Here is a 27,572-nt window from a genome sequence, read left to right as displayed (position 1 = left end):
GGGCGGACGGCCGGGGCCATCCGCCATCAGCACGAGACGCGGTTCCTCACCTACCTGTCAGAACCCGAAAGAGGGTAGATGTCCGCCCCGTCCCAGAAGTCCGTGCAGGCCTCTAAGACCACGTCAGCCGTGCCATGGGAAAGCATCTGCTCTGTGCCTGAGGCGGGGAGGACCAGGCTGAACCATGAGCGCCCCAAGTCACTGCCGCCTCTCACTCTTGCCTCAATTAACACCCTGCCGTCCTTGAGAAGGGCACTAGGGAGCCCCTGGGGAGTAGAATGCCCCAAGCCTGTGTGGGCTTGTGGGCCTTCAGACAGTCCTCAACCCCTGTGGCCACCGCCACCCCAGCACCAGTCCCCAAATCCAATCCCTGCCACGTCTGTGGAAGGCTCTGGAAGCAGTCTAGCGCTCCTCTGCCCAGGCCCCCTTAAAAAAGGGACACCTAAGAGAAGTCCTGCCCTGCCAAACTCTGGGAAAAGGTCTGGCCTGATGCTGGGCAAGCCTGGAAGTCTCACTGGTGGTGGTGTCCTTGATGAAGAGACTGATCATATGGCTGAGCGGGGGGCGCCGCTTGGTGACACAGGACAGCCTCCCCAGCGAGGTCTCCTTCACCATCTCGGCACTGGGGAGGCGGTAGAGTGCAAGGTGGTTCTCCTGCTTGAAGAGCTCCTTGGCACCAGGGGTGAAGCCTGCAGGGGGAGGGATGGCAACCTGGGGTGTCAGGAGGAAGCCCGTGGCACCTGTACCTCCCTCCCTTGCAGGGAGAGAACCCCCATCGGGCTAGGCTGGTTCTTTCCCCCTTTCCCCCTTGGTTATTCTCCCAGACTAGGAAGCACCGTCGAAGGGGGCCCGTTTCCAGGGGCTGGAGGGAAGCCGACAGGCCTGACGGGGCTCCCCACGAAGGCCTGGGGCAGCGGTGTGCTCAGAGCTGGGGCCAGCGCACCTATGAGGCGGGCGAGCTCGCAGAGGCCCCAGGGCACATGCACGGGCAGGACGGCGCTGTGGCTCTCCTGCAGGGCGATGTTGCACAAGTGGTCGGAGAAGCGGCACAGCCGCTCGGTGACGCCGGCGTTGCAGAGGTTCAGCAGCACGTTGAGGCCCAGGGGCTTCAGGGACGTGAGGTGCAGCTGCCAGTTGGAGTCATCGAACTGGATGCAGGAGGGGTTCTGCTGGTCCTGGGACAGGCTCAGCATCTCCAGGTGGTAGTCACACACGAAGTCCTCTGCTTCGTAGGGCTCACCCTCCAGCCCGGGCTGGGTCGCAGGGAACCGGGGAGGGGAGAGGGGAACCTCAGCTGGGGAGAAGGCACCCCTTCCCAGAAAGCCTGTTCGCGCGCGTGCTTGTCCCATCCCTCCCAGAAACCCTCTCCCCGTGTCCCTGCTGGGGTTCGGCTGCTTCTGGTAGCTCTGCCCAGCAGTGGCAGCGGGTGGAGGACACCCAGGGCAGGGAGGGAGCAGGGAGGGAGCCGGGAGGGACCCACCAGCCTTCTGTCTTCAGAAGGTTGTGACCAGAAGGGCCTTGCCCCAACCAGTCACCATCTGCAAGACCCAGAGGGGTCTCCCTCCTGCGAGGGCCCCGGGCCCTGGATGAGGCCTCAGGAGGCCGTCCCGCCTGGCCGAGCCTGGAGGCCTGGGAACGGAGGCCGCCGCATCTGTGCCTTCGGCTTCATCCACCCAGGACAGGCTGCCCCCCTTGGCCCCTGCAGTGGGGGAGGCCAGGACACCCCGTGGCTGCCCTCCGCGCTGCTCTCACCTTGCCAGTCTCTTCCTCCCCGCCCTCCGTGTCCCGGCTGAAGCTCACGTTGGAGCCGGACGGGTGTTTGCTGCGGCCGTGGGCTTTGTGGTGAGAGTAGAATTCGGGGGGCTTGGGACCATCACCCGGCCAGTCGCCACGCTCCTGCTCATTGGAAAGGTGCAGGGAAGCGTTCAGAGACCCGGCCAGGAGGGCATCTCGTTCGTGGGGCTGAGGAGAACAAGGAGCACAGGCCTCGGACCGGGGTCCCGCTGGCTGCCATGGGCCAGGGAGGCAGGGCAGTTCTGAGGCGGAGGCTCTGCGTGAACGGCCGAGAAGCAGATCCTAACAGTGCTGGAGCCTTCCTTCGCCCTCCCAGCCTCGCCCTCCCTGAGGCCACTGGCCGGGCCCGGAGCTGGGTCCCTGGCAGCCGGCCCTACCTCTTCCTCTACCTCAGGATGGCAGAAGGAGCGGGTAGACAGGTCATCGGTGAGGTCCTCGTGGCTGCTGTGGGGCGGCTCCACCTTCCCACTGAAGAACAGCACAGTCTCTGGGCTGGGGTTTGGCCACGACAGGATCCCCTGTTTGTCCACACAGCACAGGACCTGCAGGGAGAGATGGGGGTTGGGGACGGGGCCTGGCATTCCCCAACCTGCCAGGGTCCATTCAAGTGGCCGGCAGGCACCCAGACACAGCCAGGCAGCCGGCCAGCGGGGGCGAGGTCCTCCCGCAGGGCCCGTCCTCACCGTGACCGAGCCCAGGCTGTGCAGCAGGCTGGAGCTATGGCTTAGCGTCGGCGATGTCCCTTGGATCACCCGCAGGAAATGCCCCCAAATGCAGCGCAGCATTTCCTGGTGGGAGAGACGAAGTCCATGTTATTTCCCTGGAGAGAGCCTCAGGGGCTGGCAGAGGAAACAGTCCGGGGACACCAGGAAGTCGGGGTGGAGAGGCATTGGCCTGGGCAGAGCGCACTGCCCACATGAGACAGGAGGCTCCGAGGCCATAAAATAGGGGAGCCTCGGGGTTCCGGAAGGGGCCAGCTTGAGGGAGCTCAGGTTGGCGGCTCCAAGGTCCAAGGGCAGAAAGTGTCCCAGGTGAGTGTACCTGAGAGGAGACGGCTTCGGTATAGCTGCTGAGAGTATCCTCCGAGAACTTGGCCAGCTGCACCGAGAAGAGGGCACCGGCTCAGGGAGGCATCCTCACACAGGCCTCCAAGCTGCAAGGGTGGGCGTCCCCCCCACCAGCAAGGCTCCCGACGCCTTTGATAAAGGACACCCGGGCCATTCCTGAACCCCATGTGTGCTGAGCTCCAGCATGGACGACCCCCGCCTCACACGGCCCATCCTGGAGGCTCCTCCACACGGAGAACAGCTCAGGGCCTACCCGTGCCGGGGAGAGGGGCCCCCCGTGGGGCTGGACCTCGGCACCCAGTCACTGGGCCCCAGCTGACACCCTCTCTCGGCCCCCGAGTTTTTTCTTTTTGTGCTGTCCCCATGATGCCTTGGAACAACCTACCAGGGAGCTGGGCGAGGCCTTGCTCATCTGGGCCAGGACCCGAGCTTCTCCACAGGCGGTTGCCAGGACCCAGAGGACTGGAAAGAGCAGGGGCAGGATGGGCAGGACGCCATTGACCTGCGGAAGCACGAACCGCACTGAGGCCTCTCAAAGAGCCGCTGGCCTGTGGAGACAGAGGGACGGGAGGCCTTCCCCAGCCCCGAAGCCCTTCCCTGAGTAGAAAGGGACAGCTGTCCAGTGCAGGAAAAGAAGGGGAGCAGGCATCCTCCAGCTGTGACCCCTGGGCTGCAGAGGGAGGGACAGCCAGGACCGCGCGAGGGGACCCGGCCTCCCAGGAAAGAGCAGGACACCGCGGAGGGGTAAGGGCAGGGCTTACCTGCAGCTGCAGGAGGGTGTACTGCCAGGAGGCGACGCCAGGGGCACTCAGCATGAAGCGCAGGGCATTGGTGATGAGGAAGCTGGCCTTCAGGGAACAGGAGAAGCGCAGCCTTAGCCCCCCACCCGGACAGGGACCCTGGCTCTAAGGCTCCCCTTCCTCTGCCCACTCACACCCCCACCCAGCCCCAGCACCGGCCATCTCACTCTGGGCACCCCCCTCCCCGTCTTCTCACGCGCTCACCTGAATCTGGCCCCGAGGCTCCCCCATTTCCTGGCCCTCTCCCCTGCCCCGCGAGGCCCGCCTCACGCACCAGGACCACGGGCACCGCGTACTGCAGCATCACCGACTGCACCGTGAACCTCTCGTTGTCCAGGGCGGTGACTGGGCGGGACAGGGCCATGTCCAGGCACCATCTGCAGAGAGGGGTGATCCTGTAGCTGGGCGAGCCCTTGGAGGGGGGAGAGGCCGGAAACACCCACCTGCCTGGGCATCACTGAGTCAGGCCATCTCTCCTGCTCCCTGGGAGAGGGGTCTGGGGCAGCCTCTAGAGTGGTCCCCTCAGAGCTCCAGAGGGGAGAGGAACAATGGCCCAGGCTAGGAATTCTCATGAGATGCTCAAGTTGAAAAATCTACAGAGGTGCCTACCCGAAGGGGAGCTCTGGATAAACCAGGCTCTCTCCTTGTCACCCTGCCCCCTGCTCCCAGAGGCACCAGGGGAGAGAACTTGGGCGCCAGAAGGAAGGCGGGACCACAAGCCGACCTGATGTTGTCGATTACAGGGGTCTCAAGGACGCGGAAGAGCCGGTGCTGCTGGGGGTTCTGCGGCCCCTTCTTCACTTCTCCCCGGGGGGAGGGGGGTGGAGAGAAAGGGGGAAACAGGTCTCCGGGCTCCAAGACGATGTGCTCATCATCCTGCCAGAGTCAGGGGAGGGGTCAAGGGCATTGGTTCAATCAGAAGCCACTCTTCCTGGACAATTCAGCTAAGTGCAGACACCTCACTGGGTTAGGGACCACCGGCTGACAGAGAGTCAGGCGTGGGGTGGGGGAGGGTGGTGCTTGTGGAACTGGATTCCTCGCAGCTTAAGGGGCAGAGAAAAGGAAGAACAGGACAAGGAGAAAGACCTTCCGGCTCTTACCCATTCTTCCAGAGCCCTTGCCAAGAAGCCTGTGAGTTGGCCGGGAAGGTTCAGGATTGAGCCCTGGGACCCTCCCACCACTGCCTGTAGATGCTCCCACAGCATTTCCAGGGAAGGAGAAAAGCCTCGAGCTACCTTGATCCCCCTCAGAGAGGCGAACGATTCCTGCCCGGGCCTCAGAGCTATGATGTCTCCTTCTACCAACAGGCTAACTGGCAGGTTGACCAGATGTCCGTCTCTGTAGGCCCAGTGCAGGGACCAGGACGGTGCAAAGGGCATGTGGAGGTCTGGGTACATGGCATCTGGCCACTTGATCTCCTTGCCATCCCTGAGTGCATCTGAGGAAAAGGGGAGGAAAGAAACCACCTCACCGACGGCTCCGTACATCAGCCACCCAGCGCACACCGTGGAGCTCTGCCTGCTCACCTTCCTTTCCCAGAAGGCTTACAGCAACCCGCACCAGCCACGCCAACACGACCCCTCTCTCAAGGGCACCTCCCCTGTGAAGTCTCTCCCGCCACTCCAGCCCAGCACTTCTACCCCTCTGAACACCGGCTTATTCTTTATACCCTTAACTCCATTCAAATACGTTTCACAAGCAACGCCGAGGGCTTTGAGGGATGCAAAGGTCAAAGGTGAAGATGACACAGTCCCTGCCCTTGAGGAGCCGAAACCGAAAAGAGAGATGTCTGTGGGCAAACACGAATCACGGCAAACCCGTGCTCAGGGCATTAGGAAAGATCCCGGAGCTGCAGGAGCACAGGAGAGCTGACGCCATCAGAGGCGGCCTCAGGGGAAAGGGAGCGGAGTTTAAGATGGGCAGATCTGTCAGCTGGAGCCGATGAGGGAGGAGCACGCCAGGGAGGGGGACAGCAGGATGAGGCACAGAAGCAGGTTGGTCCACGGTGGGTCTGGCACTGGGGAGGGGTTTTCAGGTGAAGATGACAGTAAGAGAAAAGTCCAGAGAGGGAGGCTGGAGCCTGGCGCAGAGGCTCTGGGCAGCTCTGATAAGCAAGAGGGAGCCATTGATGGTTCCTAAGCAAGAGACCGAGCTCTCAGAGAGCAGGGCCCATGTTTCTCGGTCACTGTTGTCCTTCCCATACCTGGCATGTGGCTGCAACCAACTGATCATTTCAGAATGAAGCAAACCCTTCTCACTTAGCATTTAAACGTCTGCTGCCTGGTTGGGTTCGAGAAAGGTCTCTGATGCTAGGTATTTCTCTTATAAGACCACAGGCCCTTGGAAAGTGGGAACCACTGTCTCTCAGAAGAGTCTAATATTCCCAATCCAGAGCTGGGGATTAGCAAACGCTATCTGAATGAGAGAACGAGCAGAAATCGGGCGGAGCAACTCCCTTTTTTAGGAACAGGGCTGCTCCATTTTGGGCTCCCGGCTCTGGGCCCCCAACCCTGCCTCCTGCAGACTTCCCTGGCCCATCTTCCCACGTGCCCCGGCCCAGTACCGCCAGACAAGACAGACTTGGAAGAGAAAACCTCAACTGTCCTCCTGCCAAGAGAGAGGCTTTCCCGTTAAGTCTCCCATCATTAGCAAGCCTGCGAGCCGACTGGGCCGCCATCGGCCTCCCTGTGCACCGTGTTCAGGCCACACGCCTAGCTGTCCATGCCTCTCACTATCCTGCTCAAGAGAGGGCAGGGCAGCCTCCCAACTCTCCTGATGCCAAGAGCCCCCAGAATGCTGGCCACAGGCAACCCCCTTGTGCTGGGCTCCCGGGGGGGGCCTCAGGAGAAGAGCACGGGGGCCCACACGTCACAGGGCACCCTTTCCCACCCAGCACGCCTGACCCTCGGCCTCACCTTGGATTTGATCAATGATCCCTCGGAGCCTCCGCTCTACCTCCCTACGCTTCAGCCGATCTTGCCGCCCGATGAGGACAAGGTTGAGAAGCAGCAAGAGGAACAGCGCCGAGGCGTTCACCAGCTCCACCCCATGGCTGGCGGGAAGAGGGGCGGGGTACTAGCAGGGAGAGGGGCTCCCCCACCCAGCCAACCCCAGTCCCTTCTGCAAAGAGGGTCTCCGTTCGGGGGGGGGGGGTGCTGCTGACAGCAGCCAGCCGGGGGACCGATGGCGCTCCCCTGGGGGGGGTGGGGTCCAGGTGGGAGGCAGGAGGGGCGGCCCAGTGCTCTCCGGGGGCGAGGCGGGGCGCGGTTACCTGCCAGCCGGCTGGCCCCCATGGCAGCCGAGCAGCAGCAGCACGGCCAGCAGCATGAGCGAGGCTCCGGGCCAGTGGAAGCAGGAGCAGCGGTTCCCGTGGTGCAGGAAACTGCTTCTCCACAGCTCCTGAGGAGGGGCGGCGGGGAGTGAGGGGCCCCGGGAAGGAGCTGCTAGACCCGTCGTCGTCGCCTTCCTCCCATCCCTGCCTGCCCTGGCCTGGGGCTGCCTTGGTCCTCTGGCTTTGGTCTCAGCTGGGGTCCAGCCGCTTGCGCTCCTGCAGCAGGTGGGGTCGGGCCAGCACTCCGAGAGGCAGCCCCCGGCTGCCTTCCGATTTTTAGCACAGCTCCGGTCGGGTCACACCGCCCGGCGTGAGCGTGGGCTCCTGGGCCCGAGCCTGGGCCCCCCACGCCCCTCTGCCATCCCAGCGGGGCTCTGGCTTCCCCGTGAAGAAGCTTCACCTGCCACGTGAGACATTTCTTCCGTTCTTTCACATGTCCCTCCAGCACTGCCTCCAGCTGCTCCTTCAGGATGCTGAGGGCCTTCCGGGTAGACAGGCCCAGGGCCAAGGGGGGCTCGCCCTGGAGGGAAGCAGGCAGCAGTCAGCATCCCTGTGAGGCCCCAGGGCACTGCCCAGAGAGGCCTCCATGGCAGGCCACAGGCAGGGCTCTTTCTTTGTCTTCCCTCCCCCACCCCCCCATCCTCCCTCTGCTTCCTCCACCAGCCTCCCCCCCCGCCCGCCAGCTCTCAGGGTGTCCACCAGCCTCCCCCAGCCCCCCCCCCCACCAGCCAGCTCTCAGGGTGTTTGCTCATATTTCCACTACCTTAAAAGCCCCCTACTCCTCAAGGCCAAGTTAAAAACAGAAACAGACTTACTCTACTCAGTGACTCCTAACCCACCTTCCAAGGCCATGGGCATCTCCCAGCCCCACACACAGCTCTCGCCCCTCTCACCTCCCCACCAACCTCTGCTGCCATCTGGGCATTTCAGGAGCCAAAAAATGGTGGGTTTTTTTGTTTTTTGTTTTTTAAAGTGGGAAGGAGGAACTAACAAGGAGACACTAGCTCTTCACTATTCCTAGGTAAAAACATTAGGGGAAAAAACCACCAAATACCGTTTCCACAATTTCACAGAAGGGACCATATCGTGACACTCTGGCGTCAGAAAGGACTCAATCTCAGACAAGGGACAGCTGCCCTCAGGAAAAGACCTGCGATGCTGTCCTCTCCTGTCACTGAGGGTAGCGGAACAGAGCATGGATGGGGTGGTCCTGGGCGGCACTGGGGACCACCCACGCTGTCCTGTGGGAGCCTGGCCTGGCCTCTCCTTACAGACAGCCCCCCTCCCGGGCTTCACCCCGTCTTCTCCTTCTCTGACTGACTCCCCTCCACCCACCCCACAGCCCATCCCGAGGACATCTTAACAAATTCATGTACGTTTCCAGGACAACCACCATCGTGGAGTCCCCCACCACCCCGCCAAGCTACGGCTCCTGACGTTTAAGTCCAGGCGCGGCCCCAGCGCTGACCTGTTTACTCCACAGCCGCACTGCTGTTTCACAGGCCCCTAGGAGTGGATTCGTCCAAAACCCTGGAGTGTGGCCCTCCCAGCTGGACAGCCCCGCTCCGGCAGTGACCACCACCCCCTCCCACTTCTCAGGGTCGCCCTCTTCCAAGCCAACTGCAACATCCAGCCAGAGCAGCACACGTCGCCTCAACTGACCCCCGTTTATCATTCCAGTCGAGCCCAGACTCCAGAGCAGGCCCTGTGATCTACCAGCTTCTCTAGCCTCTCCTGCGTTTCCTCTAGTCCCCACGCAAGCTGTGCTCTCCGAGCTCGGGTGCAAGTACCTCTACGTGTTTCCCTCCCCAGGAACATGCTCCCGGCCCCAAACACCTCTCTCTTCCCCTTCAAGCCTCAGCTCCAACGTCAGCCGCTCTGGGAAAATTTCCCAAGGCCAAGGGCTGCACTTATGGGGAGAGCGCACCCGGGGCATGCTGGCTCCCGGTCTGCATTATGGAGAACTATCATTATAGGTGGACTTGTCTCGCTTTCCCACCAGATTGCCAGTTCCTTGAACACAGGTACTGAACTCTCCCATCTCCACATCCCTCCAAGCGGCTGCCAAGACTGCCTGGCACGCAGCAGTGGGCCCACGGCCACCAGCCGGACGAATGGAAGAACGAGTGCGCACACACAGCTTCAGTGACCCCAGGCACAGGTTAATCAAGGCTTGGCAGCCTGGGGTTCGTAGCCAAAATACCTGGAGCTTCTAAAAACGTGGATGTCCAGGTCCCACCCCAAACCTACCGGATGAGAGCTTCTGAAGGGGAGGCCAGTGCACACACTGAATCTGATACAGAGATTCCCCAGGTCAGGGGTCCTGGGAAATAAAAAACACCCCCCGGAAAGGAGTGCTGGTGGAGAACTGGGTCTTTCCCAAGAGCTCCGATGTGAGCTCCCACCAGGAAAGGCTCCTGAGCAAGAGGAGAAAAGCCCTAGTCTTGGGGCTCCAAGAAAGGGGCTGGAGTTACCTACCGAGTCCTGACTACGGTTGGCTAACGCTGGTGACACCCTGGCCAGCTCAGCTCATGGCCCGCCTCTCCTCCCTCTCCGCCTTCCCTGGGGTCTGCCCTGGCTTTGCCCACCGACATTCCAGACTTCCTCCTCTGCGCCTGTCTCCATACCGGACACACATCCCCACGACTAGAAGGGGCTGCTGCCCTGGGGTGGCGTCCCATGATCACAGACCCGTCCTGGTAGGACGCACCTGAGCAGAGCCCCCACACGGGCCCACTGCCAGCTTTCTCAGCCTGTGGGATGAGGATGAGCTCCAGACTGAGCCTGGCCCCAGGACTTCCCAGATCCCTTGCCTAAATCTCCCCTAATCCCTGCTCTCCATGCTGGCTTTGGGGGATTATGAAGATAAGAGATGGTTCTTCCCAGAGGGGATAACTGGTTATTTCAGCTCAGGAAGATAGGGCCCTCTGGGCAGGGGGCCCACACCCCAGCATGGGTAAACACCCCAGAGCCTCCACCCCTCTCTGGCAGAGACCCTGGGGCCTTCCTGAGAAGCCGTGATCCAGAACAGATAAGTGTCAGGTAAATTAGGGTCTGCACGTCTGCCTCCCTGACTCCTGACATGGAAGGGGAGGCAGGGAGGAAGAAAGGAGAAGGGGACCAGAGGCCTTCTTATGTCTAAGGGGCTGGCCCAGGGGGTGATGCCCGTTCCCCCCAACCCAGGAAAGAAGAAGATCTGGCGGGCACAGCCACGGCGCACGCGGCCTCCTATGCTACCCGTCCCTGCTGCCCTCTGCTTCCCCAGGCTCTACTTCGTGAGCTCTCTCTCCTTCCCAAGAAGGACTTGTCGGGGCCAGGCCTCCAGAAATGCTGCAGTGAGAAAATGCCCCGGAGGCAGGGAAGGGCTGGCCCGCAGAGGTGGAAAGACTGCCCGTGCCAAAGAGACAGAAGCCGGGGATTGGGCAGAAGAAAGGCAGGGCCAGATAAATCCCAGAAGGGCTGCAGGTCACGTGGGAAGCCACTGGGTCTGGGATGAGGACCCTGCTCAGAAAGCAGGCAAAGGCTCGGTCAGGGAACCAGGGTGACCCCCCCTCGAACCAGGCCTATAGACTTTGGACATCCGCCGCCTCATTCTGGGTGCCCCCCCTTCCCCAACCCAGAAGGGGATCCACTCTTTCTCTCTGCACCCCGGTTCCTAGCACCTGCACACTGCTGCTCTCCAAGTGTGGGAGGCATGGGCCCAAGGAGGGCAGATGCTCCTGGGGCAGGGCCAGCAGAGGCCCGCCCGCTGACTGTGCGCATCTACCCACGCATGTTGTGTCTGGCCAGGAACACCAGCTCCAGACCGGCGATTAAAGATGGCACAGCAGAAGAAAAGTAGCCACTCTGTAATCACACGCCTCCCGAAGAAAAGGCCTGCCCGTACAGGTAGGGCCCGGGGGCAAGGACACAGCCTTCTGGGCCAGCCCACTCTGCAGGGCCCCAGCCACACTCCTCCAACGGCCTCGGCCCCTCAGTGACACGGAAGAGCAACACGTCACCCTGTCTCCGGCAGATTTCCTGTTACCAGTAAAAATCACTGCTTCTCTCATTGTGCTTCCCCGCCCCCTGCGATGTGAGAGCCAAAGCCTAGGAACCTGGTGGAACTTCAGCATTTTCAAAGGAAATTTTAAAAGGGCCCTGGGCAAGCAGGCTCTGCCGGCCTTTCTCAAAACACAAATTAGGCTGGGCACCAATGGGGAGACCGTGCCAGGATGCACAGGGTTGGTCTGAGAGATAAGGACCTGCCTCGCACACGTGCCCTCTGAAGGTTTGCTTTTCTTGCCTACGGGGCCAAGAAGCGAGAGAAAAACTGCCTCAGCCCTCAGTACCCAGCGGCAGCAAGAGATTGTTCCTGCCTCTTAGGTGTTCAAAATCTCCCACCCCACCCCAAGGCCAGACACCTCCCAGAATGATCCTGGGGTGAGGAGTGATGGCTAAGCCAGGACTCCACACCAGAGGGGAAGCCTGAGCCTGCCTCTCCCCTTACACCAGTGCTTTGCAGGTAAAAGTGACCGCCCCCCCCCATCCCGCTGTTTTAAATGCTCAGGCTCAGTTGGACCCAACAAAGTAACTTGAGGCTCCAGGAAGCCCAGGCGCAGGACATGCTGGCCACAGATGCCCACTGTGAGCTGGGCTTCTCCTCCCTGTTCCATTCATCAAAGAGGGACCCTGGGGGTGGGGGTAGAGGGGCACCTGGACGGCTCAGTCAGTTAAGCGTTCAATCTTGAATTCAGCTCAGGTGATGACCTCAGGGCGGTGGGATCAAGATGGGCTCCGCACTCAGCGTTGTCTGCTTGTCCCTCTCCCTCTGCTTCTCACCACCCCCGCCCCCTGCTGTCTCTCTTTCTCGGGCTCTCTCTCAAATTAATTAATTAAATCTTTTTTTTTTTTTAAAGGGGACACTGGGAGGGCATGGGGATTTAGATAAACAAAAAGGTGGGGCAAGAACTCGATCTGTCCAGTGAGAATTGCTAGAACTCCGCTACTGCTCGGGACCAGTTCTATGGGGCCTGACGCTGAGTGTCTGGGGCACTGTCCCCAGCCTTTTCAGAGCCAACGCCCCTCAACTCTCTTGCACCCCCTTGGTCAGGTTTCCCAGGTGGCCCAGAGCCAAGAGCCCCTACCCCCCAGCCCCAGACCTTTCAGGACTCGTCACAGGCTCTGTCCCCATGGCCGGCTGGTTTCCTTCCTACTTCACCTATTTTGGGAGCAGAATCCAGGTCCCATAGGCTCAGGTAGATAGTTACAAATTTTGACTGTGACCCTCAGCCTTGACAACAGCAGAGAGCTAATTAGAACTGGCTGGTCCCGGGGTGCCTGGGTGGCCCAGTAGGTTAAGCATCTCCCTTCAGCTCAGGTCATGATCCCGGAGTCCTGGGATCAAGCCTGGGATCAAGCACTGGGCTCTCTGCTCAGTGGGGAGTCTGCCTCTCCCTCTGCCTCCGGGTTCTCATGCACTCACTTGCTCACTCTTTCTCTCCAGCAAATAAATAAAATATTAAAAATAAATAAATAAATAAATAAAAAGAACTGGCTAGCCCCTGAACCAGGTCCCCACCATCACAGCTTTCTGAGCCAGTGCAGGTGGGGTAGGGACCCAAAGCTGGACTCCAACATAATGCCTAAGTCACTGAAGCTCGGTCTTTTGCAGTAGCCACGATAAATCTCTTCTGAGCTTGGCCAGACACAAACCCGTCTTCAGCCAAGCAAATCAAAGCCTCAAGCCTCTTCCTCTTCTGGGCTCATGCTGACCTTGGCACTCCCGCCCATCTTCTTCCTCTTGCGGCCGCCCAAACTGCAGAAGAAATCAGCCGGGCCCTGGCTGCTCCCATCTCAAGGACCCATGTGGTCCAGCCAAAAATAGCCCCCCGACTGGCTCCAAGGAGGGCTGACATCCGGACCCAGGGCTTCTCATCACCTGTGCACGGAGACCCAGGTCCCAGCATAACTCGTCAGGATGCCCCACTGGGACGCGCGGCTCCAGTCCTGCTCTGGGTGACTTGGGAACCCGGCTGGCATCTCCCTAGACACCCGGGCACCCTGGTTCCCATTCTCAGCCTCCTTCTTCCGTCCTAGCTACCTCGTAATCTGAGCTGCCTCCGGTTCAGCACCCATCCTCAAGACTTGTGGCAACTGCTGAGCCCAAAGCCTTGCACACAAAGCAGAGAACAAGGCGTTTGCAACAAAAATATAAAACCAAGTCAGCATACTCACTTTGGTGCATTTGCCCTGGTGGGGCATCCATAGCTCTGTCTGCTTAAAGAGCATGGGGTAGAGTCTGAGCCACAAGGAGTCAACTACAGAACTTGCAACACCACCCTCAAGGAGAGAGGACAAGAGGCAGGAACGGAGAGAAGAGAAAGAGGGGAGAGGAAAAAAGGGGAGGGGGCTGGGGAGCGTGGGAGCCAGGAGCCAGAGCCGAGCCCGCAGAGGATCCGTGCAGACTGGAGCTTCAGGCTGCTGATTAATTCAGCCTATTTCCAGTCACGCTGCAGATTTAGGGAGGGAGGAGGAGGCAGTGCAGCAACAGCGCTGTGGGAGGGAGGGAGAGGCAGGCAGGAGGGAGGGCGGAGCCGGGTTGAGGGGAGAAAGTTTGCAGTTGCGCCGCCGCCGCCGGATGCCCAGGAGCCTGGCCCATTCATCAGAGGCCACGGAGGGGTGAGCGGAGGGGCGCCCGCGGCCCGCCGGGCGTGCACCAGTGGTGGTGGGGGAGCCCGAGGGCAACCGTGGTACCCAGGACTGCCTGGGCTCTCCCCCCAGACCACCCCTCCTCAGGCCCAAGTCTGGGCAAGGTAGAGAGCGCCCGGCATCCCTCCGAGGCTCCCAGGATGGAAGCAGGCCAGCAGCAGCTCTTCCCACACTTGTAGCTGCGGGAAGAGGGGGGACTTGCCCGTTATTAATAGCAGCACATCCAGCGTGGAGGGGGAAGGACTGGCAATTGAGAAGCCTGGAGCGGGGACTTCTAGGAGGCAGAGCGGGGGGGCCGGAAGCCAGCGGAAGAATCCAGCGGAAGGGGGACCAGCCCGCAGGCAGAAAGGGCTTCTGAGGATTCCAATACCTAAGACCTAACACCTTCCCACCAGGTTGTGGGGGGGGGAGGGCACCCCCAACAGCAGAGCTCAGTCAGCAGCTGATACACGCATGGTCACACTTAGACACACCTGCCAAAGAGCTTCTGGGACAGGAGACCCCGTGGCCCTGGGGCCTCAACTCCCGCCCAGTGACCTGGGGCTCCAGGAGCAGCCAGGAGAGCCTGCGTGTCACCCTGGGACCCCAAATTTGACACACAGGCGGCCCTGGGAGTAGACTGGAAACTTCTCAGCCTATGTCCAGGCCACCCTTAGGAAGGGGCTGCAAAACCCTATGGGACAGCAAGCAGCCCAAAAGGTCCAGTCACGAGAGAGCGCAGGTTGGAGCCTGAGTACCGTTCTCTAGGGCCCTGTCTCCCAGGCAACACCGACAACACCATCTCCACCATCTCCACCATCACCAGCTGCAGGGAAACGAAGAGAGCCTCCGCTGAGTTCAAGCCTCTCCCCCTCCTCTAGCACAGCTCCCTGGCCCCCCAGCCCAGCTCTGCCAACTCCAGATCTGAACAGGAGCAGGAAAGGAGGGGCCAGGCAGTCCAGAGGTTAAGGGCAAGGGCAGGAAGTATCCCTGAGGTGCAGGCCGGGGGGAGGAGGGGTCAGCCACGCAGTGGGCCGCAGCCTTAGCAAACTGCCGAGGAGAGTGGCGTCCCCGTGGCCCCTGCTCCGGGACATACCTCCCCTTAGCTTTCTACAAAGGCTCTGCTCTGTGGGCATCACAACTGAGCAAACTCTCCCTCCTGCGTGACAGGCCCTGGAAAGAAGAGCTCACGGGGTCTAACCTGGGGGGTGTGCAGGACTCCCATCCTGCCCCGTTCCCACACTGCCCACCTCAGCACGTGCAAAGGGGGGCACCGCACCCAAGAAACAGAAGCCCGGATGCTCACTGCTACAGCACGTCCACCACAGGGGACCGGGGACTGAGGAGAGGAGGCCCTGACAGCGAAATGGGAGGACTGGGAGGTCACCAAGGAGGGGAGCAGAAAAGCAACCAGCGACAGCCACGCTGATCCTGGGCTACAGCCAGGGCCCAAGAGGCCCCTTTCAATCAACTTCCGCCATCCAGCTCTCTTCATTCCCACGCCTCCAAGAAGCCTTGACTGTTGGAGGCCACGGGGGTAATCTGGGGAAACCCATGTGCACAGCTCACAAGCCACTTGCAGTAAAAACCCTGTCTGGATCTATCTCTGTTTAAAAAAAAAAAAAAAATTTTTTTTTTTTATTTATTTGACAGAGAGAGAGAGATCACAAGTAGGCAGAGAGGCAGGCGGTGGGGAGGGGGAAGCAGGCTCCCTGCTGAGCAGAGAGCCCGATGTGGGGCTCCATCCCAGGACCCTGAGATCATGACCTGAGCTGAAAGCAGAGGCTTTAACCCACTGAGCCACCCAGGCAACCCCCCCCCCGGTTCTATCTCTTAATTGCTTGTACTATTAGTTCCTCAGCTGCACTGTAAACCCCTCCAAGCTGGGGGCAACCTCCACAGGGCCCAGAGCTCCCCCAACCCCAAGGACGTATTCTGTGAATACAGCCAGTGATATGTCTAGCTCAGGACTCATCTCTCCAAAACAACTAAGAGGAGAGGAAAAATCCTGTAGCAAAAATGACCCCTGAGAGCTATCCATCCCGGGCACCCAAGTGTTCTTCCTCAGGCTTGAGAGAGAAGCTGGTTCACAGAACTTTGTTTCCCCAACTCACTAGGAAGTGGTGTTTCAGCAACAAGGCTGGAACCAGAGGACAGTACTGTCCTGTTTTTGAGACATTCAGCCTCCCCCAGGCAGACCACCACATCACACAGTAAATAGCAACGCTTCTAGGGGCGGGGGGTGTGCCCCCTGGAAGGGAACAGCTCTGGCGATGGGACGTGGCAGCCTTGCACCCAGGCTAGGGGAGAAGTCAAGGTCGCTGGTTCCCTCTGTGCCAATCACTCACAGGAAGGACACCTGCAGATCACTGCACAGGAGGCCGCACACGCCTCCTTCAGGTTCAGGCCTCCAAGCCTGTTCCACAGCTGGTCCAGAGGCACAGGAAGCCTGCGGCTGAGCGAGTCAGCAGGAAGCCAGGCACCCCAGGGACCCAGCGTGTGGACCCACAGCTCCCGCTCCAGACCTTCCAAGATCTCTTTGGCAGGAAGATCACTGTCCCTAAGTTCAGACTGCTAAATATTTACTGAGCCCTCGCTGCCTGCCAGGCTCTATGCTAGGCGCTGGGGACACTGGGACGAGGTGGGACAGGCAGATTATTTCAATAGAGGGGCAGGCACAGTGGTGGAGATGCTGTGAATGCTGGAAGGAGGGACATCTGGAGGGGGAGGAGGGCTTGTCAGGAGAAGGGGACGCGTGGTGAACAAAGAACAGGAAGAGTTCGTCCGCAAAAAAGTAGGAGCCGAAATGTGGACGGCGGGCCCAAATCTGAAGCATTCAGAAGGACGAGTCCTAAAGGCCAAGGCGGGGGAGGTGGGGGCGTGGGGCCCAAGGGCAGCAGCGGGATGATGATGGAGAGCTTCGCCGGCCACACTCCACGTTTCAGAGGGCGGTGCGAGCCACTGGTGACTTTTAAGCAGAGGTGACAAAAGATCAGCTCTGCATTTCAGATACCTTTCTCTGACAGCGAGTGGAGGAAGGAGATCAAAGACAGAGGGACCCGCACAAAGCCGTGCCAGAAGTCCAGGCAAGCGTTGGGAGGACCTCCCCTGGGACAGTCCTCGTCACAGGAGGAGGACACTCTGCCAGCAAATCGACTGCCCGGGGAGGGCAGCGCACCTGGAGGCCGGGAGGCGCACCTGCGTCAGGCGGGGAGGACGGCGCCCACCTGGCCGGTGCCTGGGCCTCCTGGCTGCTCACCTCCAGCTGGTTACGCAGCTGTGTTTGGAGTCTGACTGGGGAGCTCGTCCCCAACCACAGAGAGGGTGCCCAACCATACTCAACACGGCTCAGCAGGTTGGGGCAGAGCCCCAGCAAAGACCAAACAAACGAAATTACACGCCCTTGGGCAAGAAGTGGAAGTCTGGCTCAGAGCCAACCCAAATCAGCAACGTGCTCTCAAGCTGCTGAGCTCACCGCTCCCCCCCCCCACCCCGCTTCGCCCTGTGCTCCCAGTTCCCCGAGGGCTTCCCAGCCCAGCAACAGCACCCTCTCGGGGGGGATCACCGTCCTGTACCCCCATCCTCAGAGCCACACCCCCCTCTCTCACTTTTGGTTTTAAGTCCCCAAAAGAGGACCTCCCAGGCCAACAGAGGTAGAGAGAGTCCAACTGAGACGCACAGACAACACCCATCCGGGCACTGACCACGGCCTACCGTGTGCTTCTCCTTCAGATCCATGGGCCCAGAGTACTGCAGGCATGCCCAGGTGAAGGCGGTCACCCCCAAAAGGAAGGCTCCTCCCCAGCATGGACAAGGCCCCGTGACTCTGTCACTGCTGCAGCATCTGGACAGAAAGAAGGGAGAGACCCCGTCAGCCCAGGTTGCTGAGAAACACGATAGTGTTGCCTACACAGTAGAGCAGCACGTGGAAAAGACTGGAGCCCGGGGCACCGGAGTCCCCCAGACCTGTCCCGGAAGCACAGCTTCCGTAAGCGCTCAGCTTTGGGTGGATTAGAGGCACCCAGCTGGCTCAGCTGTAAGTTCGAGCCCAGTACTAGGTGTGTCAAGATTACTTAAATAAATGAAAATGTAAAAAAAAAAAAAAAGTAAAGATTAGGAAAACGATTAATTAATTAATTTTAAAAATAAGCAAAGGTCAGCATCAAGGTAAACTGGGACAAGCACACACACGTCCACACACGCGCACGCATATACACAGGCCCGCGGGCGTAGAGCCGAGCCTCCTGCATGCTTTGCTGACAGGGAAGCACTCGAGGGGCACCTGGGCAGATACCTACCTGGGTGACAACAATCTGGAAAGTGAAGACTAGCCCTACTTCCCCATACGCCCCCTGACCCTCCCCTGTCCACCCGGGCAGTAGACACCCTTTAAGAATTTCAGGCCGTGGGGCGCCTGGGTGGCTCAGTGGGTTAAAGCCTCTGCCTTCGGCTCAGGTCATGATCCCAGGGTCCTGGGATCGAGCCCTGCATCGGGCTCTCCGCTCAGTGGGGAGCCTGCTTCCCCCCTCTCTCTCTGACTGCCGCTCTGCCTACTTGTGATCTCTTTGTATTAAATAAATAAATAAAATCTCTTAAAAAAAAAAAAAAAATTCAGGCCAGGAAGGGTTTGGGTAGAGTGCCCCTGAGTAATCTGGTTTGGGGTCCAGGGGCTGCTTGGGGAGAAGGCGCTAACCTGCGGCGGGGGGCGGTGCTTTCTGGGGCCTGCGGCAAAGCCTCAGAAAGTGGAGCTGGTCAGAAGCCCAGGAGAACCGACCCATAAAAGAGCAGTCTAGGAACAACAAAAAAGCTGTGTCCAGAGACCCCAGCCAGGATGCCAAGGCTCCGTGGCCACCAATCCCACTCCAAAACCCCACGTCATTCCTCGCAAGGCGGCCCCAGCGCTGCCCTCACAGGGCCGGGGCTTCCAGGTCTCTCCCGACCCCCGAGGTCCGCAGCCACGGCTTTCGGAGAGGAGTGAGCTTAGCCCCAGAGGGTCAGACACAGACAGCGACACTGCACGCAGCCTCGCAACGCCGTGACATTTGGTCTTTGGCAGCCGACTGAAACGGGATCCTGAGAGGACAATCCACGGCTCCCCAAGGCCGCTCTGACTCACGCGGCCCAGGCCCTGTTTACGAGCTCAGCTCAAGGTCCCCGAGCACCCCCTCCCACCAGGGGCTAGATGAGGTAGTGGCCACACAGGGCAAGGCACCAGGAGCCAGATGGGGATGGCGCTTGGCTCCTTCTCCCAACACAACAGGAGTGAAAGAACTCTGTGGCCAGCTGGAACGGCAGCATTCCAAGAGGGCAGCCAGGAGCAGGACATTTCTCTAAGAGTCTCTGTTTTCCCATCACTCCATACGTGGGATTCTGGGAAAGAGCGGTCCTCGACTGTCTGACCTGAAACCAGCAGCTAGACCCTTAAAGGGCCAGCTCTACCCCTGGTCCGTTGGGAGAGGAAGCACAGGGTTCAAATTCAAATAACCCTGGTTCAAATCCTGGCTCCAACATGTATCAGATGCCCAATGACCTTGGCAAATTACTTGTCTCCCTGGGCCCCAGTGTCCTCGTTCAGAGAATGATGCTTATTTCACAAAGAAGCAACAAGAATAACATAAAATATTACTAGCAGAGGATCTAGTACAGTATTTAGCATTTAGTAAGCCTTATTAAATACTTGCCATTACTATCACCAGGAAACAAGAAATATGAACAAAGTGCCACCTAGGTGAAGAATAAAAACTCAAAAGTAAGGAGAAGGGCGCCTGGGTGGCTCAGTGGGTTAAGCCGCTGCCTTCGGCTCAGGTCGTGATCTCAGAGTCCTGGGATCGAGTCCCGCATCGGGCTCTCTGCTCAGCAGAGAGCCTGCTTCTCTCTCTGCCTCTCTGTCTACTGTGATCTCTGTCAAATAAATAAATAAAATATTTAAAAAAAAAAAAGTAAGGAGAAAAGGGGTGCCAGGCAGGTTCAGCAGGCAGCGTATGGGACTCTTGATCTTGGGGTCATGAGTTCAAGCCCCACGCTAGGCCTGGAGCTTACTTTAAAAAAAAAAAAAAAAACTAAGGAGAAGAAAAAATAAATGAAAGGTATAGAGATTGCAAAGAAATACGTAAAACAGTCTTTATTTGCAGAAGACTAGCTCATATGGGAAAAATTCTAAGGGACAGAATAAATAAGTATGCAACGTTACAAGTTACAAGGTCAAAATACAAAATTCCTATATGCTATGATGAAATACAGTGAATACTTAGGAAAGGCTTTTAAAAACAAATATGTAAGGCCTGTACACTGTTGAGAGAAATTCAAGACCTAAATAAATGGAGAGATATGCCATGTTCATGGGTTGGAAGACTCAATATTAACACTTAATGTTTAAATAATTAAGTTAAATGCTAACATTTATATATATACATATATATAGATATATATATAGATATATATATAGATATTTTTTTAGATTTTATTTATTTATTTAACAGACAGAGATCACAAGTAGGCAGAGAGGCAGGCAGAGAGAGAGGAAGGGAAGCAGGCTCCCTGCCAAGCAGAGAGCCCGACTCTCGGCTCGATCCCAGGACCCTGGGATCATGACCCGAGCCAAAAGCAGAGGCTTTAACCCACTGAGCCACCCAGGTGCCCCTAACATTTATATTAATATATTGATCCCATAACCCTGAGATCATGACCTGAACCGAAACCAAGAGTCGGATACTTAACTCACTGAGCTACCCAAGTGCCCCCAGTATCTGTACACACCCATCAGAATGACTACAATGGGAAAGACTGACCATATTTCCTGTTGGTGACGGCAGGAGCTCAGCAACTGCTGGTGGGAACATCACGGGGTGCACCCACTCTGGAAGACATTTTGGCAGGTTCTCTTAAAGCAGAGTATCCACTCACTAGATGTCCCAGCAATGAAAACATACTTCCTCAAAAAGAACTGTATACAAATGTTCATAGCATCTTTATTCAAAACAGCCCCAAGCTGAAAACGATCCAAGCATCCATTCACACGTGAATGAACTGGGGTATACCCATACAATGGAATTCTGCCCAGCAACCAGACGGAATGAGGTACTGACACACATGACAATGTGGCTGAATCTCGAAAACATTTGGTGAGTGAAAGGAGCACAAAAGTGCACACGGCATATGACCCCATTTCCATAAAACTTAGAACAGGCAAAATTAATCCATAGTGACAATAAGCAGATGAGGGGTTACCTGGGGTCACCGGGAGGGAAAGACTGCCAAGGGCACAGGGGTCTTTTGTTCAAAACCTTGACTGGGGGTGGTGGTTACAAGGATGGATACATTTGTCATAACTCTTTGAACTGTATACTTAAGTAGGTGCATTTTACCATGTGGAAATAATGCCTCAGGGAGCCCGATGCGGGGCTCAATCCCAGGACCCAGAGATCATGACCTGAGCCAAAGGCAGATGCTTAACCATGTGAGCCACCCAGGTGCCCTTAAATAATTAAAGTCTTAAAAAGAAGAAAAAGAAGCAGCAGCAGCAGCAGCAGCCACCGCCAAGGCCCACAGAGTGCATTTAGAGGGAGAAGAGGGAGAACCACCCAAAGCAAGAACTAGAAATCTCAACAAAGGCACCAAGGGAGAAAAGCACGGAGCCTTTTTTTTTTTTTTTAAAGATTTTATTTTATTTATTTGACAGGCAGAGATCACAAGTAGGCAGAGAGAGAGAAGGGGGGAAGCAGGCTCCCCGCTGAGCAGAGAGCCCGATGCGGGGCTCGATCCCAGGACCCTGAGATCACGACCTGAGCCGAAGGCAGAGGCTTTAACCCACTGAGCCACCCAGGTGCCCCTGCACGGAGCCTTTCTGAAAGATGGTTTTCTGGGATGCCTGGGTGGCTCATTGGTTAAGCATCTGATGTTTGATCTCAGCTTAGATCTTGATCTCAGGGTCGTGAGTTCAAGCCCCCCAGTTGGGTTCCACGCCCAGCGTGGAACCTCCTAAAAAAAAAAAAAAAGGTGGTGATCTAATATGTTCAATTAGAGCAGAATTAAGTCAGAGAGAAGAAATGAAGCGACACTGAGCGGGGAGTCAGGGACCAAAATGCACAGATGTATGAAGGCCAAAACAAAGTGACCCTGGGGAGTCCCTGGAGGTTACTGAGCGGGTCCCAGGATTTTAAGAGGGTAGAGAATGGATCGGCAGAAGGAAAGAAATTACAAGCAGAAGAAGTAGAAGAAAATTATAGTAATCTTTGTTTGCCATGACGAGTCTCTAGACAGGCAGCATGGTAGCCATGGAACCAAAGGGATGGATGCTTCCTGCGGCCAAGTTCAGAACCAGCATCAGAAAGAACTAAGAGAGGGGCACCTGGGTGGCTCATTGGGTTAAAGCCTCTACCTTCGGCTCAGGTCATGGTCCCAGGGTCCTGGGATCGAGCCCCGCATTGGGCTCTCTGCTCAGCGGGGAGCCTTCTTCCTCCACTCTCTCTCTGCCTGCCTCTCTGCCTACTTGTGATCTCTGCCTGTCAAATAAATAAATAAATAAATAAATCTTTAAAAAAAAAAAAGAAAGAAAGAAAGAGCTAAGAGGGTGCCCAAGGTTCAGGTTGAGGGCGAGCTGAGGAGTTTGCTGCCCTTCTAATTCCTTCCAACACCATATTCATTAGCTGTGCTTTCCACCGAAAATACAATGGGGTGGACGGTACTCAGTTGAGTCGCTGTGCCCAAAGGGTACTAACTGATGGACTGATGTTCAGCTGGAGGGAGGTTTTTAATAACAAGCTTCAGGGTTCCATCCTTGGTGGGGCCTAACCAATATTTTTATCAATGACTTACTCCAGGGGGGCAGACCGGGATTCAACATGAATTTACATGATTAGAGTTGTATAAAAAACAAAAATGGAACAGGCTGCCCTGAGGGGCAGTGAGCTCCCCCGCACTGCATGGATCCAAGCAGAGGCTGGGAAATTATGGAGATAATACATTAGGTAGCAAATAAGAGATAACCTTTTACGGTGTCTTCTAACCCTGAGAGACAAGGAGATCAGAAAATCCAGCAGCTACTACACATGAAAAGATGCTCAGTCCCACTTAGAACAGACTACCCCAAGAGAAGAAAGTTTGGAAGGTCTTCACCACCCGACATCAAGGTTTATAAAACTACAGTCATTAAGGCCATGCAGTATTGACCCCGTAATAGAAAACCCAAAAATAGATTTAGATATATATGGCCAATTGATTTTTGAGAAAGCTGCAAAGGCAGTTCGGTGGAGAAAAGGTAGTCTTTTCAACAGACTGCACCGGAAAAACTGAACCATCAGATTAAAAAAAGAAGAAGAACTTGGAGACACAGCTTGCACTCTATACAAAAATTAACTAAAAATGGATCCTACACCTAAATGTAAGACTGTAAGAAAAGACAGGAGACAATCTCGGTGACTTTGGTTTAGAGCTCTTTAATACCAAAAGCACAAGCCACCAAAAAAAAAAAAAAAATTATTAGGTTGGAACTGAGTGGCTGGGGACAAGAGTGGGAGTGGGTGGGGAGAAATTGGACTGTATCTATTTTTGTACCTTTTGATTTTCAAAGCATGTGAATGTATCAAATGGATCTTTAGAAAGTTAGCAACCTGTCAGTTCTGGATATATGTCCAAATCAAGTGAAAACAGGGACTCCAACAGCTATGCGGACACTTACGTTTATAGCTGCCTTATTCACAATAGCGAAGAGATGGGAGCAACCCGTGTCCATCCAGAGACAAATGGATGAGTAAAATGTGATCCACACATACAAAGGAATATTACTCAGCCTTAAAAAGGAAGAATAGGGGCGCCTGGGTGGCTCAGTGGGTTAAAACCTCTGCCTTCAGCTCAGGTCATGATCCCAGGGTCTTGGGATCGAGCCACGCAACGGGCTCTCTGCTCAGCGAGGAGCCTGCTTTCTCTTCTCTCTCTCTCTGCCTGCTTCTTTGCCGACTTGTGATCTGTCTGTCAAATAAATGAATAAAATCTTTAAAAAAAATAAAATAAAATAAAAAAGAAGAATATTCCGCTATTTGCTACGACACGGATAAACCTTAATGACCTTACACTAAGGACAGACGTTGCAGGATTCCCCTTATTTGAGGATCCTGGAGTAAGCAAACTCATACGGACAGCAAGTAGAATGGTGGCTGCAGGGGCGTGGGGGCAGGAGGGGGAATGAGGAAGTAGTGCTAATGGGGACAGAGTTTCTGTCTGGGCAGATGAAAAAATTCTGGAGCTAGATTGGTACGGACGGCCGCACAACAGTGCTAATGGACTAAATTGGTTAAAACAGCCAATTTTTTGTTATGTGTATTTTTCTACAATAACAAAAAATCACTAACTTCTGATTCTGATTTGGCAATTAGCTCTGGCTTACCTGACTGAGCAATATTCTCCCCTTTAAGGATATCGATGCTCTTTTAAACACACCTTTGATCTTCTCTCCAGTGTATATCTTTTCCCAGTATCTCCCAATATTTTCTGTTCACCTCCCTACTAAGGAATATTGCTGTCATGCCCCTCTTTCTCAAAAGGATCCTGAAATTATGAAAACTGGCTTCATGTAATTACGCTGAGATTTCTGGTTTCCCAAAGGCTGCCTGAAGCCCTGAAAGGGTCTCCTTTCCTTGGGCACCCCCGGCTTCCCCACCACTTGGGACTCTGGGGCTAGGGAAACCCAAAGCAATCAGCGTGAGATGGGCCCAGCTTGAGGCAGGCATCCCGCCGTCTCTAAAGCCGGCCCTTACCCTACTTGTTGTGCCACGTGACCAGCACTGTTTACTACCGTCTCAGCAGCCACCGGCAAAGCTTATCATTACGCAAACCCCTGATCACCAAACCACACATTCTAGCTGGCGGGTCAGTTCCGGAAGAAAAACATTCCTGCTACAGCTTTGGCCTACCCTTTAGTTCACCTGTGCTACTAAAAAACAGATCCAGGCTTGGGAACCAGGGTTCGAACAATATTTTTAAAGGACGCTAGCTTCTAGGTAAACAAAGACACTCTCAAGGAAACATCAGTGACACAATAACAAGATAAAAAATACTGACACACATTTACCAGTGGAGAACTGCCAACCATGACCTAGAACCTTCTCACTTGAACACCAGCAGTGGATTTCGAGGCTGTGTCTTTCCAGCTCGGACTGGTTGTAAGAGCTCATCCTCCACTCAACAGGTAAGGTTCAAGAAAGCCTCCCATGCAGGTAGTATTTACATTAGCGCCCTCCCCTGCCCTATAGAAATTGTTTCCCAAGCCCAACATTAGGGAAAGAGCAGTGGGGAAGAACCAAAAGGATCGTGACCTTCACTTCTCATTAGTTCGGCAGGAGTTAAGCTTTCCAAAAGGCTGATTCTCAACACTTGGAGCTGGCACTCCCTAGCAACTCCTCAAAATAGAAATGTGAAGGGCTTTCTGTTTTCTTCCATCTCACCGCCCAGCCCTGGCTCTCCCAGTCTAATCTTCTGATGTCGGGTCACCACAAAAACAAGGGGCAGGGTAGGGGTGGGGGGAAGTTCAAGGGCAGTTAACTCTCAATTATTTGGCGGCTGATTATCAAGGGGATGGTTTGTACTTCGCCTCCCTAGTGAAGGAACTGCTCCCTGGTATCCACCAGTTTCTCTGTTTGAAGTTGTAACAAAAAGAAACAGTGAACAAGGAAGTTAAAGCTAACACACCAGCTAAAATAAGACTTCAGAGAAGTTGTGGATTTTATTTGAACATGCAGCCCCTGTTCCAGGGTTAATAATAGGCTACATTCTGATGTGTTCTGATTTGTAGAGTGATTTGCAAACTTTTTTATTCCGAGGACCTTTTTTATTGGATTCTAGATGATGAACTTTACCTGTGTCATTGCATTTTTTAAAAAATTGTAAACTACCTCTTAGAATAGACCTCTTAGAACACTAAGGTCAGCCCTTCTTTTGCCAAGATTACCATAAAGACACACCAGAATGGTATTTCTTCTTCCTTCCGTGCTTCTCAAGCTCTTTCTGCCTCCACACTGTTCTTACACAAAACCCACCCCCATTAATAACACTACAACAACATTACAATTGTCCCCCCCCCAAATGGAGGAAAAGGCTACCTTGTTCTGACTCCCTGCCTTTCTGCCCTCTCAAATGAGAATCATTGAAATCATTTCACCCCCAAATATATAGAAAGACCACAATAAATATGAATACAAGAAACCAGCCAGGGAACTACCTGCTGGTTACTTACATATAAGGAATGAAAGAACCTAGTAAGTGCTAGCCCCCCGTGCTATATATATACCTAGAGACGGAGAACCGCCACATCCTAGCTCTAATGCAAGAAATCACTCCACAAGAAACTCAGAGAAGTTAAGGAACTTGACTTCTCAGTCGTCCCTAGAAAACAACTGATCCGGTGGATAAAGAATTTGAGAAGCTGGACTTCAGAGTTCCAGTCCTGGCTCCAGGTGACCCTGGCCCTGCCCCTTTGCCTCTCCCAAAAGTTATTCTCCGCCTTCCTGAAATAAAAACGTGAAAACTCCTCCCTCCCCACTTCCACCAGTCCCAGAGGACCCGGGGGATGAATGAAGTATGTGGCTAAAGCGGCGTGTGTTGGACAAAGCATGAGAAAACTCTGATCTCCTCCAATGCAAAAATCACAGGTTTGCAGGAAAACTAGATTTCGTACAAAGCTCCCTCCTTTTCTCCCCTAGAGCCACACAAAAACTCGGAAGAGAGGGTGGGATGCAGCAGCACGTGACCAAACCGACGAACACGCCGAAGGGCAGCCTGTGGTTCCACACCAATGAAAGGAGGGCAGGGTTTCCCTGGCATCTGGCCCCGGGCAGTCGGCAGGGGCTCGCACCGCGCCACGCGAGGGGCTGCCAGACTGGACTTGAGGGGTGTGCGGCAGGGGAAGGACAGCACAGCGCACAGCACATCAGTCGGTTTGCAGGATGACAAGTATGTTCCTACAGTTGCTTCTAAGGAGTTTTTAAACGTTTGTGGAAAGACGGAAGGGGGAAAAAAAAAGGCAGGGCGCGCTCGGACTGCACCGTCGCCGCTCAGGTTTAAGGCCCTTCGGCTCCATCCGCATGGACCAGGGTCAGCACGAGGGCCCGAGCAGCAGCTGAGAGCTCGCAAGGGGCACAACGGTCTGAACTGGGGCGGGGGGTGCGGGACCCCAGAGGCCCGTAAGTATGCTGGGCGTCGGCGCTGGAAGCCCCCTGAACCAGGGCCCAGACACCACAACCTTGGGACAGGGATTCATTGTTGGCAGGAGGCTTCGTTCTGACGTGGGACCCCCAAGGGGCCAAGCCGGGCCCCAAGGGCAGGTGTGAGCACCTGGGGAAAGGAAACGGCCAGGAGCTGGAGGCAAGAGCCCGTCCCTTGACTCCCCTTTCGAAGAGATCCCCCGGGGCCATTTCTTGGGTGCAGACCCCAGACTCCTCTCTCCTTGGCCAAGCATCCGGAGGGCGTGGAAGGCCGAGCCCCATGCCCCCTTCCTTCCCTGCTCCCCTTGCTTCGGGCCACGGGCCTTCTCGTACTTACCGGGGCCCGGGGGGCTGTCTTCCTCTCCCGCGTCCTCTTCCCTCCCTGCCCCCTCCTCACTTGGCGTCCCCTCCTCCAGGGGCCGCGGCCATGTCCGTTGCTGGCAACTCTAAGGGGGCTTGCCGCCCTTCTCTGACAACCAAGACGCCGCTAGCAGGCTAAAGTTCTGGACGCCGATTGGTGGAAATCCGAGACGGGTGGAGAGTCCTGGCTTCTTATTGGCTGTGGGGCGCGCTAGGCTGTAGCTGAAACAGTCCCTCTGGGAGCCTGGCGGAATTAAGGGCCGAGTGAGGAGGGCGGGAGAGTAGGGACCCACTGTCCATCCGTGGATGTGTTGCTCTGACGCTTTCAGGTGCAGACGTCCTGACGAGAGGCGAAGGC

The 27,572-nt window shown here is 56.2% G+C and overlaps 1 protein-coding gene across 6 annotated transcripts in view; it reads right to left on the bottom strand.

Annotated features, from left to right (window-relative positions):
* The window catches only part of TMEM94 (transmembrane protein 94), a 33,796-nt gene extending 6,520 nt beyond the window's left edge, over positions 1-27,276 (bottom strand). For 2 of the 6 annotated variants that reach the window (XM_080826877.1, XM_080826878.1), the window contains exons 1-17: positions 27,192-27,276; positions 17,376-17,505; positions 7,393-7,512; positions 6,933-7,060; positions 6,577-6,713; positions 4,897-5,099; positions 4,386-4,537; positions 3,936-4,038; positions 3,623-3,709; positions 3,247-3,363; positions 2,836-2,892; positions 2,478-2,582; positions 2,172-2,336; positions 1,753-1,962; positions 944-1,253; positions 516-689; positions 55-157 (exon numbers count right to left, since the gene is read on the bottom strand). In XM_080826877.1, coding sequence (XP_080683003.1) covers positions 55-157; positions 516-689; positions 944-1,253; positions 1,753-1,962; positions 2,172-2,336; positions 2,478-2,582; positions 2,836-2,892; positions 3,247-3,363; positions 3,623-3,709; positions 3,936-4,038; positions 4,386-4,537; positions 4,897-5,099; positions 6,577-6,713; positions 6,933-7,060; positions 7,393-7,512; positions 17,376-17,399 — 2,195 coding nt within the window. In that variant the 5' untranslated portion in view covers positions 17,400-17,505; positions 27,192-27,276. The remainder of the gene's footprint in view (positions 1-54; positions 158-515; positions 690-943; positions 1,254-1,752; positions 1,963-2,171; positions 2,337-2,477; positions 2,583-2,835; positions 2,893-3,246; positions 3,364-3,622; positions 3,710-3,935; positions 4,039-4,385; positions 4,538-4,896; positions 5,100-6,576; positions 6,714-6,932; positions 7,061-7,392; positions 7,513-17,375; positions 17,506-27,191) is intronic. The other 4 variants (XM_080826879.1, XM_080826882.1, XM_080826880.1 and 1 more) reach the window with 3 other exon arrangements.
* Between the last annotated feature and the right edge of the window lie 296 nt (positions 27,277-27,572).

Source organism: Martes martes (genome assembly GCF_963455335.1).
Source record: "Martes martes genome assembly, chromosome: 16".
In the NCBI taxonomy this organism is placed as follows: Eukaryota; Metazoa; Chordata; class Mammalia; order Carnivora; family Mustelidae; genus Martes; species Martes martes.
This window is presented reverse-complemented; position numbering and strand designations above follow the sequence as displayed.